This window comes from Maniola jurtina, chromosome 2 (genome assembly GCF_905333055.1).
Source record: "Maniola jurtina chromosome 2, ilManJurt1.1, whole genome shotgun sequence".
Taxonomy (NCBI): Eukaryota; Metazoa; Arthropoda; class Insecta; order Lepidoptera; family Nymphalidae; genus Maniola; species Maniola jurtina.
The window spans coordinates 12,386,353-12,408,013 of NC_060030.1; the positions used below are offsets into that span (position 1 = coordinate 12,386,353).

Below are 21,661 nucleotides of genomic sequence, written 5' to 3' on the forward strand. Positions count from 1 at the left end.
CAAGAAAAACTTACGTAAGCTAGGTACTTGTCGTGTTTTTTATACTACGTATAAATACAAGACTGACGTAATTTTTTGTTTGACCAAAACTAAAAAAAATTAAGTTATAACTTATAACTGTATGAAGTAAGAACTTGACTATTATAAAAACTAGACCTCCAAGACTGTTTAGGTAGGTACCTACCTAATTAACGAAACCGAGTTTAAATTATCCAAGTATGTCATATCTGCAGATTGACGATGCAGACAACTGTGTTGTGGTGTGTCGCACTCGCAACACAATAGTCATCGTCATCAACCGTAGTGCACTGTTGGATATAGGTCTTATATTAGGTAGGGGTGAATTTTAAGATTTGGCACGCTTAGTCAATAAGATTTATCGCATCACACATGCACCAAATACGCGCAGCAAACGCGCCACACAGGAGGCGCCACACATATTACGACACACACGAATCAAACATGCGCTACACACAGGGGATACAAACGCGACACACACGCGTTAAACACGCTCAACACACGCTCCACACACGCGCGACACACGCGGATTCGAGAAGATCAAATTCGGATCTACGAAGTCGGTCGTCCACCCAGTTACAGACTACAATCAAAGTTGCTTATCGATCGACATGCGTTATCACAATTGGATCACAGCCCCTCCAGCACATGAGTATCTAGACATATCCCTACCTCCAGGTTGATATCTACTCATGTGCTCCGTGCTCCCGGTACGAGGTCCAGGTGCTAGGTCTATCTAGATGTACCTACCTAGTACCTACCACATTATGCCTACACGACAAACATTCTAATCACAGATAACTATGATAAAGCTTTGACGTTATCTATCTACGTCTAATGCACAATTCCTTATAAAAAACTGGAGATAACAGAGCATTCCTATAGGTGTAGACTTGTAAGAGGTGATGCCGGATGTTTACCCTGGCGTCAGTAAATATTGGTTGCGGAGCTATGATGTCGATGTCTTGGGACCGTCTATGGACCGTCAATAATGATTGTGGATCTGAAGTTCTCAAAGAGCAATGTACAAGTTTATGTACAATCACATTGACGAACACCCAGTAAGTGTTGTCGCAGTGGTGAACGCAGCGGAAGGTCTTCCTCATTTTGGGCATCCATATATTTTTAAATAGAGTCAGGTGAGCGGTAGCTAACTCAAATTTGCTAACAGGTCTGGTCATGGTATTTACCACCTTTCTGACGAAATCTTGCCGCTAAACGATTTAGCGTTCCGGAACGATGCGTGTAGCTGCAGAGTGCAGTAGACGGTAGTATCACGGTTTTATAAAACTGTGCTACTATTACGTGCTATTACTATAATAACCTACTAAGTAGGTACCTACCTACTTTACTTACCTTAGGTACTTACCTACTTCTTCCAAGTTTGCCCGCTAATCACATTTATAAGCTAGACTGTACTCACCTGGCTGGGCTTTACAGAAATTGCTTACAACTCGGTACGATTTCTAATAGTGAGAGTGGTGATAACGAGGCATATCATTACGCCGCATGTGCACTGCGCTGGCTGGAGGGTAGCAGAGCCTGGCATTAGGTACTAGGTAGCTGGTAGGGCGACGCATGTGGCCCAGCGGGGACGGTGCCTCGCATCTGGTACCGGCGGGGGGAGCGCGGCGGGGGTTAAAATTAGTACCGGAGAGCCACGTGCGCGCCGCCGACCGGCGACCGAGCGAGCATCAGTTCGCGCCCGACTACCGCACACGTCGCTCATACCGTCCCACCCCAGTGTTTGCCAAACCTACGCTCGTGCGTTAGATCCGCTGCAGCGGAAAGTGATCGCGAAGTGCAAGGTGGCCGGCGCGACGGAGACGGTGCAAGGAATGTTGATGGCGGGCGGTCTGCCGGCCGAGTCCGAGGGCTTGCTGGCCCTGGGCGCGCTACCCGGCCAGAAGGACACGACCTGGACGAAGCTCTTCGTCGGCGGCCTCCCTTACCACACCACGGACAAAAGCTTGCGGGAACACTTCGCAGTGTACGGAGACATCGAGGAGGCCGTCGTCATCACAGACAGACAGACTAGCAAAAGCAGGGGATATGGATTTGTAAGCTTAAATTCAGTTTTCTTATTCCATCTATTGGTCACGTTTAGGATCTTGGGTACCTATTAGAAGGACTTTATGAACTTTCAAGTCGTGCGTAGGATGATGTGTGTAAGAAAATATAAAGAAAATTTATTCAGCTGAAATGACACGTAAACTTGCTAGTAATAAGTAAGGTGCCCGTGCGCAGTCGTATCGTGTCGACTCTGAAACAGCGTATCGCTCGCATGTTTGCGTTATCGCTACTTACCTGCTGGCTGCTACCTAGTATGTATGTATGGTACCTTGTACATTACACATTACTACTGGATACTGTACAGTTGTACACAATCACACACACATGGCACATATCGTGAAACATCAAACACGGAAGTTGCCCTTGCTATACCGGTGGTACCTACTTCCATCTCTGCGGCCTGCGCCACTTAAAACAGACATAACTCACGCGTTTTCATTTCCGAACATTAAATTTATTACTGGTGCATCTGCCTATCTATGTTTGTGCAAATACAATTCCTAAATGGATCTTATATTATTGTCTATTATTACGACCAATCGATCGTAATATATTATATCTATTTTGGATAAACTTACCTAATACATATTTGAACACTGCGAATAAGTTGATAATGTGTGGATATGTCGTACATATTATTAAGTCAAAACCGTAACAATACTCTACGTATAAACCGTAGCAATACTCGGCGTCAATCAACGCGTTAATAATGCATTAGCATCGCCGCAAAGTTTAATAGTTGGTACCTATCCAGCAAAGTTGATTAAAACGCACTAAAATTTCAATATGAACCTATGAATTCGATTATCCAAAAATTTTCTCCTCAAAAATTTTAGCGTAAGCTTAGCGCGGTGCGCTTGGGGCTCGAGGGAAATGAATCACAACCCCATTCTCAATTCAACTAGGGTTGGGACCCTGACGAAGGGAACATGTCTCGATGCACCCTCGCTGTGACATCTAAATAGCTGTAATAATCGCAATGCGTCGATGGCAACACTTTGTGAATTCATTTTTTGTAAAATATGGAAATATGAAACACTGGGTTGGTACTTTATGCTATTGCGTCTTTAAAGCTTTTTAGAGGTACTTTGTAAGTAATACTGAAACGTTTTTCAGTAATTGAAATGCAATATATCTGGGTACAAGGGGCTACGCGACGTTATTAGTTGAAATAGGTAGCCAAATTAGCAATTAGCAAAAACTTCCCCTGTAGCTTGGCTATACAACAAAATGTATGAAAATAAATAAAAATCTGTTTTAGAATGTACAGGTAAAGGCCTTTCATAATAGAATACCCCACTTGGTATAGTTATCTTACTTTGAGAATTGAAAATATTTGTTCATGAACACATTTTTTTTTTGTTATAGTAAGTAACCACAAATTCACGGTTTTCGGATTTTTTCCTTTACTTGTGCTATAAGATCTACCTACTTGCCAAATTTCATGTTTCTAGGTCAATGGGAAGTATCCTGTAGGTTTTCTTGATAGACACGCCAGACGGTCGCACGGACGCACAGACAGACAACGAAGTGATCCTATAAGGGTTCCTTTTTTCCTTCTAAACTACGGAACCTTAAAAATTGATAATGATGAAGTGGGATCAGTGACGGATTAACCCTTAATCAAATTAAGCAATTGCCTAGGGCATCACGTCTGAGGGGGCACCAGAAGAAGCACAAAAAAATCCGTCCTTAGGGCATCACGTCTCACTCTCACGTCACCAAAAACCACACTAAAAAAAGTTTCTAGTCGGACCTTCAAGGCGCATTTCAATGAATAAATAAATTATTATGCTTTGGTTTTTATTGTTGTCGCACCTACTCCACTTCTAAAGTACGCTACATCTCATCATCTTATTTTACAAAAAACTAATGTTTTTAGGCGGTAAAGGTTTAAAGACCGATTCTAGTTGACATACGGATAGGGGGGCCCACAGGCATGGATTGCTTAGGGCATCAAGTAGTCTTAATCCGTCACTGAGTGGGATCCACCATCATAGGAATGCAACTAATAATTGCAAATTACAAAACAATAAATATCCTTCGGTGAGTGATGAACTATAAATATCAAGAGCAAGTGATTTTGAAAAAGTTAACTTTGCTTTGCATCTGAAAAATATAGTACTATGTACTGGTAACTATGAATATTGCAGGTTTTAGATTATTTGGGTTGGTAAACATGAATGAATTTTTCGCCAAATCATATTAATTGCCTTCCGGTAACCATGAGACCGTAAACTAGTGTAAAAAGGTTTATTTAAATTATAAAATAAAAGTAAATTTCGGACTTCCTATATCAATATTTGCATTAGGTTTATAAATATTTTCCGGTACCGCCAACACGACTATTTTAATTAGGTTGGATGAACAGATTGTAACAGATTTGATGACGATAAAAAAGGGTCAGCTAATAAATGGCACATCACAGATTCAAAACACTGAAGAACATTAGTTTCAACATTAAATTTTACATCTATTACATTTTAATTTTTAAACATTGGCCGTGTAGGAAATTTGTTTGCAAATTTGGCTGCCTAGTTCTAACTCCACACAAATTCCTCTTTTTCCCCATCTTTAGGGGCCGAAATAGATCTCCAAAATATGTCAAATGAACAGTTTGGTGGTAATGGTAAACCAGCAGTGTACTGCCTGCTATTGATAATAACTAAAGCTCCTTTATATATTCCATATCCTCAGCTTGGTATAATATATCAGGTAGGTATGTATTAATATTTAATACCTACCTGATAGAGGTATTATATCTACCAAGTAATAGTAGGAGTCTTGTGATTTCAGTAAGCAGACATTTACAGGTCTGCTTTACAGGTCTTCTACGTTTACAAGACAATCTTCTTTTTTGGGTCCTCTCTTCAGGTCGTTTTCGTCTACGCGTATAAATGTCCAAAATATTCCAGTGTCCTGAACTACTTAATATAAATAATTTTCAAATATCTTTTCCAAGCAAACGAAGCAGAGGGAAACTTGGCTTTATTAAAACAATTTGATTTTGTGGATTCTGCATAAACCTAGCCTAGATAGATTACGGGGTAAGGTTTTTAATATCGAAATTAAAGTGAACCTTGTGACTCTAGTAATACGGGTTAAAGATGATCTTTGTGTTGAACAATTGGTTAGCTCAGCGAGCACCGAGGCGGTATGACGGGACGTGCATAAGTACGTGTTAAAGACAAAAGACCGACATCTGATACTGTGCGGGCCAAGAACGGGTCTTGTGTACTGCAAAAAATTGACATTAGAGAAAATTGAAAAGGTGTGGAAACTCCGCTCAGTCAATAGCCATTAGACAACTAGGTACCTACGTAATAATAAAATAGAATTCTGCACTGAAATTTGATGATCTGTAAGGACATGCCCGGGCACGAAGACCCAGCCTCGATGCTCGTACTGTCCAACTGACTGAAATTAATTGGAGAAAAACGAACGAAAACAATCCTAGTCTGTGTCCAACTTAAAGCTCATGTGGAATAGGCGACTGGATAAAACAGATGGCATCAAACAAGTCCCAGGGAGCCGTTAAACACGACCGGTATAAGACTGCAGAATGTGGCAATACTTCCTTCAAGAGACCGATGTCCAGCAATAGAAGCCCATCAGTTGAGATGTTGACTACGACGTCGTAGTAAAACTATGGCGGAATAACATCTTAAGAATGGGAGGAATAATTAAATCGTACTCACACAAGGTGGGAGATGTATTGGAAAACAATGAAAGTAATAAAGCTAAAACACCCTGACTTAAAAGGCTGCTTTTCCACCAGGTATATTTTCATTACTTCATCATACGTCAGAGATTCTAGTGAACTTGACAAGTTTAATCATAGTAAATTGATGGTAAATTAGAGGGAGATTGGTTCTAATTATTTTGTGCACAATCTCTAAATTAAACTAATTGGACTAAATCTAAATCTTTTTCGCAGGGAGTAAGTTTATCATTTTAATTTATAAAGATTGTGTATACAAGAAAATGTCATATTCATACAGTTTTAATCCCTTCTTTGGGAGAGGTTCCCATTGCTGAGCCAAGCTACGAGGGGTTTTTTCACCAAATTTTGGATCATTGCCTGTGTTCTTCGAGTGACCCGAGGAGTTCTCGATCGAGCTCTGTATGAGCATCATTTTCCTTACCATTACTCAGGCCTCTCTGGTGGAAGAGATTGATTGCAATAAAACGCTTCTATTTATGAGTTTTACATACATCCCTCGCTACATACTCGTAATTGAGCACTTCCCCGATGGAAAGGCAGCCTATATAGCAGGTAGTAAAATTTAAAACTTAATTGGAGCAGAGTTAACCGATTCAAGCGTGAAGTCACAAGACAATGAAGACAGACCATTTGCATAAGTGGTACCGATATGTAGTTTTGAACGCGCTCGTTAGCAATTCTGAATTCCACATACTACTGAAGTTTTACTTTTAATCGACTCATTGATATGCGTTAATTAATAGCTGAGGCGTGACTGGTACACTGACTGCAGATAATAGGTATATCTTCGATTGTATTCTTTATGCGTATTGTAATAGAGACCCTGAGGATTGGGATCTTGATATGGAGCTGTGCAATTGGAATGCTGGGCGTCGCTGTGCGCGGCACGCCTCCCGCTACGGGTACTACGACGTAGTATTTTCACTCATCTAAAAAATTATTAAATATAACATAAGTTAGGTACTTTACAAATATAAAACATATTAGCACACATTCATAGTTTACGCTTCACACATTATCCTTAATTCCATTTTCGCATTGTTAATTTATGAAAAATACGTATTTTATTTGCGCAACAGCTTTAAAAGTGTTCATTAAAAACTATTCTACTTAGATTCTTGCATTTTATTTGAGGCTACACATAATACTGCTAGTAGCATACGAGTATTCACAATTCACGTATAAACATAAAATAATTTTAAGTTTGAATTAATGTAAGATTTTTATAGGCTCCATACTCCTGAATACATAAAGAATAGGTACTTAAAATAAATGTTATAGGTTTTCGAAACAAAACGAAGGTTATTAAAGAATAAAACATTTTTATTTTTGGGGGTGCCTTACAAAAGTAAAAAAGTGACTTAGACCCGTTTTATCTAAACGTCTCGTACCTAACTCGTAAGCACCAAAAGAGATAAAAGCCTAAAAAGTTGTTTACTGTAATTGCCGTTTGTTGTTGGATTGTCGTTTTTGTGTTTGACTTCAGGTCAAGGTTGTTTCTACTTATAGTTTAATTGTACTAGCAGCTGCCTGCGACCTTGTCCGTGAATCTTTTGATACAATAATATGGTCAAAGGCTTCTTACCTACAATTTTTAGGGTTCCATAATTAAAAACAAGGAATCTTCAATAGGGAAACTTTAAAAATAATAACTATGTATGATAAGAGCTGTAAAGTTGAAAAGCACAGGTATTAGAAACCTGTTAGGTACCGTCCTATCTATTACATAATCCTACTAATATTATAAATGCGATGTTTGTTACTCATTCACGCAAAACTGAAGAGATTTGACTATTTGGAATGGAGACAGATTACACATACCCTGAATTAACACATAGACTACTTTTTATCCCGGAAAATCAATGAGTTCCCACGGTATTTTTAAAATCCTATATCCACGGGAACAGAGTCGCGGGCATTAGCTAGTATTCTACTTATGATATTACAGAGATAGATTTAAAAAAAAAAGAAAATTTTCAGGGTACCTACATATTTATAGGGCTAAATCTTTTTAGGGTTTTGTACTTATTTACATTTTCTATAAGTAAATAAAATATTTTTAATTTTTAAAATCTCTTGGATAGCTGGTATGGTAGAGCGTATGGTAAGCAGTGCTTATCTGCATCTGTGAAGCGACCGCCACTTGGTAGGTCTGTACATACATACCATGTACATACTAAGTACTTTTACCGCTTATTTACGACAGTAATAATCTTCAGTTATTATATAATCCTTCGTAAAATCGATGATAAATGAATCTCGATGAGGTTTAATCGCGGAAGCAATTATAATTTGCTTCTTTTGAAAATTTTGTGGCAATTGTAGGTATTACATTTTTAGTTTTTACACCTTATTTAGTCCTGTTTGACTTGTATTAACATACCTACCTACATATTTTATCAGCGCACTATACAAGTAAAATTATGCACGTAGTTATCAGTTATCAGCCAGGAAACAAAAGGAGTTTACTGTGTTACTGGCTAATTGCAGGGCATACAGGTAACTTTCTCTTTTTATTTATTTACGTAAAGGAATTATTTTTTACGATTTTAGCTGAAATGACGGAGTACAAAAATATTTTAGTTAGCAGATAGTTAGATCCTAATTCCTAAATGAACACGTTTAAATTAAAAATTTATAACACCACCCCCGACAAATGAAGGTTATGCAGTAACTAGAAAAGAGCTGATAACTTTCAAACGACTGACCGATTTTCTTGGATTATAGCTAAGAACACTCTGATCAAGCCACCTTTCAAACAAAAAAAACTAAATTAAAATCGGTTCATTAGTTTAGGAGCTACGATGCCACAGACAGATACATAGATACACACGTAAAATTTATAACACCCCTCTTTTTGGGTCGGGGGTTAATAATACAGATTATAATAATTGGTAGGTAGATGGCGATGGGTTGATCAAGATGATGATGATAATAATACAAACAGATATAAATAATACAATTAGGAAGTTTGACGTAATATAAAGTTCACCAAAATATGGTGAAATTCAGAGGTGGTCCACCTCTGAAGTATGACCTACCAGAAAACAGAAAAAGAATCATCAAAATCGGTTCTTAATGGGCTGAGTAATCGCGTACTTAACAAACATATAAAAAAAAACGTAGGTACAGTCGAATAGAAAATCTCCTTTTTTTAAGTCGGTCAAAAACAAATATCTATAGGTAATAGTCTACAATATCAATGGAAGGGATCGAAAAGAGGTCGCCTACCTATTTCACAAAACCAATAAAACAAATAAAACCTGCCACTTGCGAGTTGGTCGATAAGATTCCTTATCGGTGCCATACCTAACTCCAATTTGAACGCTTTGCTAAACATTTTGTACCTATACAGTCTGTTAAACCCATTGGACCTTGTCAATATACTGATAAGGGCGATTTTGCTTGCGACTCTCCAAAACTTATTTCGCCTACCGTATATTGATACCGATTGCAGTAACCATTGCTTTCAAGTTTTAATTATAACATGGTTTCCCTTTGAATTAACATACAATGTCTATAAAATTGAATTGAAACAGCGTTTGCAGTATCTGCAGCGATAAGCTCATTTTCAATGAGTAGGTATTAGCTGGGTACCTACTTACCTAACGTAAAATCTCTTTTATATACCTACTAACTACTTAGCGCTGGGTTCATTCTGGGTTTGGACTGCTTATCTAGCAGTCCAAACCCGGAATGAGATATCTCTCATTCAGGGTTTGGACTGGGTGTAGGGTTTAGACTGGATGTTGATAAGTCAGTCAATGGGTGAGTTTTTTTGAAAGAAATCTGACTTTAAAAGAGCACACTGAGTGTGTTCTCTTTGAAAGTCAGTTTCAGTCAGAAAGAAGTTCAGTTCAGAATCAGTCAGTCTGACTGATTCTACTGTCAACTTCCATTACAAAGGAAGTAGGCAAATGATACACATTTACATAATAATGGTAATACAGTGTTGCATTGTCACTAAAAATATGTAAATTATCCTACGAAGTATGAAAATGTAAAGTATTTTTTATAATTACGAATATATCAGACCTTCGATATCCGAAGGTCATCTGACGTTTCCCTAATTTGTGTTTGTATGTACCTATACGATCGGATCCAATGTTACATATTCTGACCAGGTATTGATGACCTGTGGTGCTTAGTATCGAGTCGTTATTGTTGTTTGTGTTGATGGTTGTACGTGAGATCTACTCTAGCTGGTCGGGGTGGTGAGGTGGCGACCTGTGGGGCACACATGCATTACAATTGGTAATGGGACGACGTCATTCTAGAATTATTTACAAAATTTGTTTCACAGAATATCGACAATGCAACACGATCGAAGAATATATATTTATTGATATGATAAGATATATTTTTGATGAGTATCACCTACATTCAAATTGATAAAAACATAGATATGGCTTGTTGTCATAATTACCGCATAATATGTATCGATAAATGTAACTTGTAATCGATAAATAAAAATGATAAATGATAACAGATAAGTTTTGTTAAAACTTGGAACCCGAACTACGCAACTCGATTTATGAGATGATATTATCAATGAATTCAATAATAAAAATCTATCTTGATATTATAATCAATTTAGCTATGTTCCCTCTACTTCTCTGCAACTATCGTTAGAGAGAAAGACTCTCGAGTATTATACATATTATATTAAATTAAAAATAACAGTAAATAACCCAAATTTACTACCCTTAACGGCTGATTTTCAAAAAAGCCTTATGCAGGTTTTTATTATTTGAAACTAATACTAACTCCACAACCATACGACTTTCATAAAATTTCGACACTTCATTTCACCCTCTGAAGTGCGGATTTTCTCGAAATACCTATTATATCCTAGGAAAAACCTAGGTGTCTTCTAAATTTCAAGTTTGTAGGCTTTATAGTTCCCGAGATTACGTGGTTAATCAGTGAGCGGGTGGTATTTCGCTTGTAAAATTAACCGTAAAAGACTTATCAACTACTAAGTTGTTTCCAGGCAATTTCCAGGTATATTTTAACTGTCACAAATAAAATTAGGCGTACTGTTGTGGTATGGTTGGACCTATCTCATCCAGTGATAAGAGAAAGCTCGGTAAGGTTCTATCCTAATATATAAAACACAACAAGGGTAGGTAATTTAAAAATATATAACACCCCCAACAAGTGAAGGTTACAGTAACTAGAAAAGAGCTGATAACTTTCAAACGGCTGAACCGATTTTCTTGGATTATAGCTAAGAACACTCGATCAAGCCACCTTTTAAACAAAAAAAAAACTTAATTAAAATCGGTTCATTAGTTTAGGTGCTACGATGCCACAGACAGATACATAGATACACACGTCAAACTTATAACACCCCTTTTTGTGTCGGGGGTTAAAAATCGTTTTACCTATGTGCGTATAGACTTTGAAACCATCGAAGTGATCCAACCGATCTGCTTCAAAATGGTTTTATTAGAAAGGCAATAATGCGAAGATGGTATCAGACCAGCCGGGCGATTCAGAACACTCGATTCGGTAAGTTATCGTTCGATAGGACGTATTTTTCAATGAAGAGTACGCCTTATCGAACGGTAACTTACCGAATCGAGTGTTCTGAATCGCCCGGCAGTAAAAAATTGCATTAGGCACATTCTTTGCATAGTAGCACAGCCGGGTATCCGCTAGCTAGGATAATATAAAATGTAGGTATGATTAATTGATTAATTCTTGCAGGTAATAATGGGAGACAGAGCGGCAGCGGAGCGAGCGTGTAAGGACCCCAACCCCATCATCGACGGCAGGAAAGCAAACGTCAACCTGGCCATCTTAGGAGCTAAACCCAGAGGGAACCTTGCGCCTGGTGAGTACCCTAAAAATAGCTACAACCTACCTAGGTATTACATTTCCAAAAAATTGCCTAAGAGTGACCTCAAAATATGAATATGAGCATTGAGCATGGCATATGAATGTACAAAAAAATTCAGAGAGTAGACTTTATTATTATGCTATCAAAGTTGGCACGTATTTGCTAGTAGAATATATTGTTATGCTATCAACGTTGGCACGTATTTGCTAAAGTACTGAGATCAACAGTTTAGTCCGTAATGACCTCTCTATACTACTCATTTAGTTAATGTAGGTAGGTCATAGAGGTAGTATAAAATATTCATCTATGAGGCCATGAGGTAGGTATTAAACTGTGAGAAGAAATTGTCATTTCTTTTATTTTTTTCGAAATACCAAAAGTTTTAGTGACATTTGATATTTCTCTTTTTTCACCCAACCAGAGTGAACTAGAGTGAGGTAACTCTCGGTTTGATCAAATATTAGCGTTATGGTTGACCTGAAATCAAAGAAAAATAGGCGATTCATAGGCTACCTAGCGTCAAGACTTGTAGTCAACATTTGACGCCCGCCAGTGACGTCGAAGCCTCGACGTTTTGTTACAAGTTCCCTAAACTGTCGTTAACTGTGACCGTCATTTTTTTATCGTTTTCGAAAGTTGAAAGCTTTCTTAAACTATAATGTAAGCATTTTTTAAACTATAATATTTAAAAGCGCTGTACTCTGTAGACCCTTTTAGAGTGAAAACTGTGGAATACAATTATAATAATCTACTCTTCAATGAGTTATCTTGTATACCTTCAACGAGTTATCCGTCCATAGTTGCTTAAACTAGCTGTTTGTACTTCAAAAATCTCATCAACACTGCTCAGCTGTTTCAAAAACATTTGTTAGTGTAAAGGAGCACTTTTTTTGGTTATAGTTCACATGAACCCTTTTTTTTCAATATTGGATTTCGTTCAACCAGTCGTGTACTCATGTCGCCTACAAAAAACTCCGCTTTGCGTGTGACAATACGCGCTGAGGGAGTCATTGTTACATGGCATGTGATAATAAGGAATTAAATGTTTCAGTAGATTTGAAACGCTTTTTATACAAGTTGGAATTCAGTCTCGATACGCAACTAAACAGTGCTTTTCTTAACACTAGGCAGTGTGCACTAGCACTAGTTTTTGCAGAGTGTTGTAAACAACATTGGCTCTCATTTGAATACCAACCCATCAAACGCAATGAAATTTTGTAGTACATATATGATTTAGGTGCTATATTTGTCTGTGGTATTCAAGATTTTCGTTAAAATATTCAGTTTAAAAGTTACATAGTCTCAACTTTAAAACTAGTTATTTTTACGGAAATCTGGCAATCCACCGACAGAATGTGTCTACGAAGTTCCATCGAGTTGATTTGTTAATATTCGAATAAGAACTAAAGTAGGTTTGTATGGAGCGAGTGACGGAGAAACCGCCTCATCAGACTTGTACATAATATCGAACTGTCCTGTCCACTTTTGGTTATAAGCTAATAGGGATGATGACTATTAGTCAAATCAGCGACTTTTTGTCAAACGTCAAAACGCTCGCTTAGTATGGGAGCTTGTATGAAATACACAGATGTGACGTCATACACATTTGACGTGATTTGATGTACTTTTTTAGTTAAATCGATAATTTAAAATGGTTAGCAAATTAAATCTAGCAGAGAATGTGGATTTTACCAATTTTGAAAGACGCTCTATTTAATAATTACTAAAATATAATTTATTTTTGACCTAGGCATCATCCCCCATTATAAAGCACGTCACTGCTCACCAACGGTCGTTATCAAGCCACTAAAGTTATAAGCAACAACATTTTAAAAAAAGCGGCCAAGTGCGACTCAGACTCGCGCACTGAGGGTTCCGTACTCGGGTATTTTTTCCAACATTTTGCACGACAAATCAAAAACTAACATACATAAAAATAAATAAAAATCTGTTTTAGAATGTATACGTAGAGAGCCCTTTCATATGATACCCCACTTGTTATAGTTATCTTTTAAAATTAAAACACATTTTAATTTTTTTTTAATGATGTGACCACAAATTCGCGGTTTTCATATTTATTCCTGTACTTGTGCTATAACACCTACCTACCTGCCTTTCATGATTCTAGGACAACGGGAAGTACCCTTTATAGGTATCTTGACAGACACGACGGACGGACGGACGGATAGACAGACAACAAAGTGATCCTATAAGGCTTCCGTTTTTCCTTTTGAGGTACGGAACTCTAAAAAACGTTGAAAAGTTTAAAACACACTATTAAACGGCGCTTTATGGTATGGTACTTAATAGTGTCGCATTTATGACCATCATAATCATCAGAGGTACAACCTTTGACCTTTTCTAGTCAGCGTTACTACACACGGTTCTCAGCCTTTTTCATGCAGCTACTTTCTTGGTCTCATCAATATGGGATGATTGACCTTGAAAAAGGTATTTACTTAGTAGAAATTAATGCAATTATCCATACTGAAAGATACAACCTAAAATATGTCCTGGAGATGCGGTACTTACAATTCAGTGAGGTTAGTTGCCTGTTTTTAACCCCCGACCCAAAATGAGGGGTGTTATAAGTTTGACGTGTGTATCTGTGTATCTGTCTGTGGCATCGTAGCGCCTAAACGAATGAACCGATTTTAATTTAGTTTTTTTTGTTTGAAAGGTGGCTTGATCGAGAGTGTTCTTAGCTATAATCTAAAAAAATTGGTTCAGCCGTTTAAGAGTTATCAGCTCTTTTCTAGTTTTCTTGTAGAAAAGAAGGTTAGATAACCGTTAGGTTCTTAATATTATGTCAATTGACAAATGTCAAGCTGTCGAGATGGACGTTGCCTAAATACATAATTATTTATTTGAAAATGATCTTTTGGAAAACTCAAATACTTTGGATCGTCGGGGGTGTTATAAATTTTTAATTTACACTTGTTTTAGAATTGATTGGTGTACCTAGGTATAACGGTAAAAAAAAATTATCGATTTTGGCAATTAAAATATTTATTTATAAGTTTAGCTAAAGTCCTTTGGCAGTGAAGTTCATTTATCACGGCCAATTGATAAGGCAACCTAATAAGACTGTAATATTCAATGCTTCTTCACTTCCCCGCGATATTAATGCCAATTTGGCAACAATCCAGACCAACCTTGTCTAGACTCGTATTGCAAAACAGCATTTAACATTTATATAGCTCTATGATTATACTTCGGATATCTTGTTGGTCCATCTAAATATTTTCTTACGCTAGCCCCACGTCATTTGATCTTCATCTCCATAACATCAATGCCAATCAATAATATTGATAAATAATTAATCTTTGGTCTTCCTTAGTTTCGGAAGCTATAGCTCCAAGATCTACAGATAAACATCCGAGACCAGTGTCAAATATAAAAGAGTATTTTCTTTAATGAAATTGATGGGAATCTCTGAAATACTTGTTAGTGGGACAATAGTCATTTAATAGTGGAATAAAAGTTATCTTTCCTGCGGTTTAGATCTTGCTATTCGAAAACATCAAACATACATGGACCGACGATATAAAGCGGCTGGCGGGAAGTGGCTGGATGAGGAAGGCTGAGGACCGTGTGTGGTGGCCGCTCTATAGGAAAGGCCTATGTCCAACAGTGGACGTCCACAGGCTGATGATGATGATGAAACATACTTATGTTTTGATGCTGTCCAACGGAATAATACTTAGACGCAAATAAAAAATTTAGGCGCAAGTATTTGGCTAATACTCGTAATATTTTTTGGGTAGATATATAAAGATAATGAGATGATAGGGCTATCGGACGGTGATATTAATTTATTTAAACGTTTATCTATCGAGTGCGAAGGTATCCACTCATTTTAGTGAAATTATTGATGAGGGTCGCGTGAAGTGTCATTGACAATTTCAGTTATTTATAACTTTGACCTACTTTGTAACAGCTGTATAAATGAAAAACTCCACATCTAACTTTGAATGGCAGCAGTGTATTTGTATTTGTCATAGAGAAGGTATTTGTTTAGTACCATCATTATCATCATCATTGTTAACCCACAGATGTCCACTGCTCGATCTTTTTATTTTATTTTACTAACCGACTTCAAAAAAGGAGGAGGTTTTTTCAATTCGTCGAAATCTTTTTCAAATACAAGTTAGCTGTTGATTGCAATTTCACCTGGTGGTGAGTGATGATGCAGTCTAAGATGGAAGCGGGCTAACCTAGAAGGGTTTTTATCAACCCCTTTGGTTTCTAGTTTCTACACGGCATCGTACCGGATCGCTCAATCGCTTGGTGGCACGGTTTTGCCGGTAGGGTGGTAATTAGCCACGGCCAAGCCTCCTTACCAGACCAGACCAGAAATTTAAAAATTATAAAATTGTACACCCCTGCCGGGAATCGAACCCGGGACCTCCCACTAATAAGACTACAGCGTTTACCACTGTGCCAGTGAGATCGTCTTGCGCCAGCTGAAGCCGTCCATTCCCAAACCGCGGAGCTACGAGTATGTCGGCTACTCTGGTTCTCCCAAGAATCACTTCATTTCTGATTTGATCACGTAAATAAACTCCAAGCTCTGTCCATTTGCTCGCGCATTTGCTTAGTAGGTACTCCAATCTTAATTTTTTTAAGGTATTTGATTAGATGAATCAGATATCTAGTTTCTATTAACGGCATGTAGGTGCACCAACAGTTGGCTCATAAATTGAAGTGTTACCAACATTTCACCGCAAAAGCAACACAAGGGTTGCGTGCATAGTCCAATCAATTAGCGAGCCTCCTACTAGGTTCCGGTTCCGAGCGTTTAGGGACTTCCGGAGGGGATTGTTCTGCTAATCATGGCAACACGTCACCCGGAGACAGGCTTACACGACACGCTTAAAATCGTAATACAACTGAAAAGTTGATAACTATTGTTATAATTGAGAAAATATTCTCCAGGGTCGACGAAACCCATGTACCTATCATATTGGAGAAATTTAGAATTTAGGTACCATCCGCTGATTTTGGATTCATAAAAAAGATGGATTTAAAAAATATTGAAACCCAAATTGAAATTTGAAGCTCTAACGCTGTAACAAAGATGATATGCAGACTGCCCAACTGCTTGACAAATTATTGTGGATGTCGTGTTAAGGCCCATTTAATTAATTTTAATGAATCATCACCAGAATGGAGTAGAAAGACCTTCATATTTGGTTGTCAAGTTTATCAAAAGTTGAAACATACATTCGACATGTCGGGGAAGACTTTTAAATCAATATCTTATCTTTAAAACAAGAGTGAATAGGCACCTTCTAGGTAAACGCGTCCCATCTTAGACCACATCATCACTTTCCATCAGGTGTGATTGTGGTCAAGCGCTTACCTATAGTGAATAAAAAAAAAAAAAAATTCAATTTCATTTCACCGCGTTTAATAGCCTCATCGGGTGACAGAAGGGCTGGCTCATTTTTTGCGCAACGGATCAGCCTGGCTGTCCAACGCGGAAATGCAGCCAGTATTCTTGGCACCATTCCACGCGGGCATGATTTGTATAGTAATTAGATAAGGCTAGCTTTAAGTTTTATTGTAATATTTTCATTAAAAAAAAAAAAAAACAATATTTGTAAAGACAATTTCTTTTCTAGTCTGTGTAGTAAGAAAAAGGATAAGTACGCTATTATTATATCTAAAACGGAAGGTTAGTGTTGCCTTCTCAGATTGACTTGTTCTGTTGTTACAAGTAACATGCAGCCATATAAAATCAGGTGCAAAAAGCAAATACAAGACAATCTTGTTAGACCCACTACAAATAGAATTGTACCTAATGTTTATTATAAGTGCTAAGTACTATATACAAATCTAGGTTTACTTTATATCGAGTCATTAGTCAGCAGGTGCATTTAACGATGCACGGCTCTTGGATTTTCTGGAATTGGTAGATTTAGGTTCATATAATTATTTTCATTTTCCTTTGAACTCCTAAATCGTGATACAGTAACTTCTAAATTTTCCGAAGATTATATTCGAAATTCCACTCAGCTAGTGGTAGTGAGAGCTATGCTCGGAGTTTTCTCTACTTGTCCAAATCAGGAATGAGGAGGTCCGTAGAAGAATCAGAGTAACTGACATAACTCAATGAGTTGTAAATCTGAAAATATAGCATTGGGTGGAAATAGTTCGGAGAACCGATGACTTTGCGGTTCCAAGGTGCTGGAATGGTTGCTAAATGCTAGGTGACCATTAGGAAGAATGAGTCGCAGTAAGCCACTGGACTTTTTTGTTCTTAGTACTCAATGCTACACTTGTAGCATGTGAGGTCTTCGAATCGTCGATACCGCAAAACCTCAAGACTAAGGTCTTTAATCAGTGCGTCCTACCTGTGATGACGTATGGAGCAGAAACGTGGACACTGACAGTTGGCCTCGTCCACAAACTAAAGGTCGCTCAGCGCGCTATGGAGCGAGCTATGTTGGGGGGTATCACTCTCAGGGATAAAATCCGGAACGAGGAAATTCGCAGAAGAACAAAAGCGACCCACATAGCTCAAAGGATTAGCAAGCTGAAGTGGCAATGGGCAGGTCATGTCTGTCGCAGAACCGACGGCCGATGGGGCAGACGTGTTCTGGAGTGGAGACCGCGTACCGGTAAGCGCAGTGTGGGACGACCTCCTGCCCGCTGGACCGATGACCTGAAGAAGGTGGCGGGGAGCGGGTGGATGAGAAAGGCGGAGGACCGTGTTTGGTGGCGCGCTCTTGGAAAGGCCTATGTCCAGCAGTGGACGCATACAGGCTGATGGAAAAACTCAATGCTACAAACGATCTTTGCCCAATGCGACGGTGTGTCCGTCCGCTGAGACGTAAATGATCTGAATCTTTTTTTTTTAAATGAAAATTTGCTACTTATACTCGTTAATTATACGTTATCATTGATTACATGAGCCATTACGTAAAAATGAACTACGATTATGGCAACAAACATAAACCTTTGTCCTTTTCATATTAGTGTGATGGCGGCTGAATGTACGGAATGGAACAATAGCCGTAACCTTTGCAGGTATGACATGCACAATATACTTCCTGTTGTTATTGAATCGTACCTGCACTTGATAACAGCAATCGACCTATCTAAAAGACCTGGTCTGTAAAACTGGTAGAAAATTACCTAAGAGCTAGCTTATATTTAAACCTATTATACTTTAAGAACATCGCTTCCTCTTTATTATTTTATAATCTAAGTAGTGTTGAATTGGGGATTCTGTATCAAAATTGGTGGGGATTTTGGATCACTCTCGCTACGCTCGCTCGCTTCGCTCGCCGTGATCCAAAATCGCCACCAATTTTGATACAGAATTCCCCAATTCTAAACTACTGTCCTCAACAACACATTAAATAAATGGAGTGTAGCTAAATCCAAGCAAAAATTAATCAACTATCCGTATTTTGAACAAACTATTCACATGGTTTAAGAACGAAATATTCATTCTATTTGCACGAGCAAATATGTTGATAAAACTAGATAGGTACTAAGAAACCTTGAATTTTAAAATTACTCTTCAAATGTAATATTTTTACAACATGAAAAACAACTATTTGGCTATAACAACCTACACCAAATATTGTGTTTTCAATACGAGTATAATCAGTAAATTAAATAAAAGAAGCAGGTATATGGAAATTAAACAAGCATATTTAATCATCTAAAACTTTATTATTCATACACCACTTTTTTAAACAAGTTACATTTTTCAGCGCACAGATGGTCGGATGATAAACACAACTATATATGTCAGAATGTGAATTATACAACTCATACAATGTTAATAAACGAGGACATCCTTTATCTTCTAAATTATGTACGTTAGGATTACTTAATATATCTTTTAACCATAACTGCTTTTCAAGGCCTTTACAATAAATATCATTATTTTTTAAAATATCTATTAGATGGTATTTATAGGTCTCGTAAGGCACGATTCCCTCGCTCCATAATATTTTTCTATTCTTTTCAATCCATTTAACTTGTTTCTTTTCTGTGTCTGTTAGCCATTCATAGGGATATGGTGGTTTTATTAACAAAACTTGAACTCGATCACTATACACTATAGCAATCTCTTTAGGCAGAAAGTAATTTTGATCATTTTTAAAACCTTGAACGTCCACAATAATTTTCATGATAGTTTTCGAACAATGTTACTCAGCGGCCTATACTCCACAAGACGATCGTTTATGATTAAACAGTAAGCGCTGGTATTGCTTGGAATTTCCTGAGACGTTTCTATTTCCAGACGAACATCAACTGGACCAGTTTTTAAATTTTCATTTTGTCTGGAACAATCTATGACAAATAAAGGCGCTATTTCTTTAAATGTATGAAGATCAAGCAGTGGATCAATAGGAAGGTTGTAAAACGACTGACGAAACTTGGTGTACATGTCGTATAATATACTGTATTTATTTTCCTCAAACTTGAGATTTAAAGCATCATACGGATAATAGTGGGAATTCAGGAATAATGTGACATTGGTTAATGTACAATGATCGAATATTGTGCTGTCTCTGTTTTTAACATTTTTTCTATTAGTTTGCAAACCAAATATAACATATCGAGGTTTTTCTAATTGAGAAGCAGTCTTTAACGCCCATGAATGTTTGGTAGTTTTTGGCAATAATGGATATTCATACAAATCCCAATTTCTAAATGCTATTTGTACGGGATTATCTTTTTCTAATTTCCTTAAAAGTATTAATCTTTGCTGATCTGATACTTTAATATGTGGTACTCGCCATTGGATTCTCTGTATATCAATGTCTACAATATCATCGCTACCCATGACAACACTATTTATGTTAGTACTACCTCTGTTAAGTATGAGTTCATGTTTACAGTTTATTATTATTTTATTGTAGTCTTCAGCAAAACCTAAAATCTTATTTAAGGGTATCAAAGCATTAAAATTTCCATTTTGATTTTTAAATCCGTCTATATTCCAACCCCAAGCAGCAGCCGCTTTACTGTCACCGCTATTCATTGAAATGAAAGATTTTATGGTTGTAGTTATTCCAGCATTTCTAATACGATCGATTTCAACACCATTCATTTCGTATCGGATATCTTGAAAAAGAAATGCAATTGCATTATTACTGAAGTCAACACTTTTCTTTTGAACTTTGCCAGCTTGATCTTTATGAGTCACCGAAACTTTTCCTTCAATGTAAATGGAACTGGCTGATGGTAACACGTAAATATCTTGCTGGTGAATAGGTATCCGAATTTCATCATTTTCATTGAAACTGTTATTGTATGGATTATATGTATGAACCTCATAACTCTCGATAGAGTTATCGAATTCAGGTAATTCGTTGATCTGAAGGAGGCTCATACTTTGAAGCCGAGGGCTTTAAGAAATTGTTTATTACTCTGATGAATTTTTTTATATACTCTAACACGTCTTCTTTGTTTTACACTTTCCTTGGTAATAACTTTCTTAATAGTTGGGTTATACTCTTTATAATAATTACTTTTGTTAAATACGATCATTTTGACTTTTTCAAATGAAGACACAAAACAATAGTTTCGCCCTTAAAATTTATATTATTGCCTTCCAAATCCAAAATTTTTATTGTTATTGATGAAATTATCTTTCTTTTGACCGGAAAATATATCACATTACTTGGAGATTCTATAAATCTATGACCTGGAGGAATGTTTGGCACAAACTCATAAATAATATGTGAAGGAGAACCGTTAGTGTACGAACTCTGTACAAGATCACATTCGATCCTTATGACAGACAGTGGTAGAATGTTAACGGATTCTGTAGATTCATGCCATTTATTTGCTTTTAGTTTTTCGTTAGAAAAACCTAGCATAGGTCCAATACTATTTTCTGAATTAAAGTTTATAGTTTCAGTACAGTACAAAGAGCATGTCATTGTATTGATGTTAGATTTTATTTGTAATTCACAATTTTCAACTCTTTCTTTTAGGTATTCATACAAATCTTGTAAATCGTAAGCACC

At 37.2% G+C, this 21,661-nt stretch overlaps 1 protein-coding gene across 1 annotated transcript in view; it reads left to right on the plus strand.

The window, feature by feature from the left end:
- The first annotated feature begins 1,680 nt into the window (after positions 1–1,680).
- The window catches only part of LOC123877050 (RNA-binding protein 24-B-like), a 56,666-nt gene continuing 36,685 nt past the window's right edge, over positions 1,681–21,661 (plus strand). The window contains exons 1-2 of the mRNA XM_045923565.1: positions 1,681–2,078; positions 11,528–11,654. Coding sequence (XP_045779521.1) covers positions 1,857–2,078; positions 11,528–11,654 — 349 coding nt within the window. The 5' untranslated portion in view covers positions 1,681–1,856. The remainder of the gene's footprint in view (positions 2,079–11,527; positions 11,655–21,661) is intronic.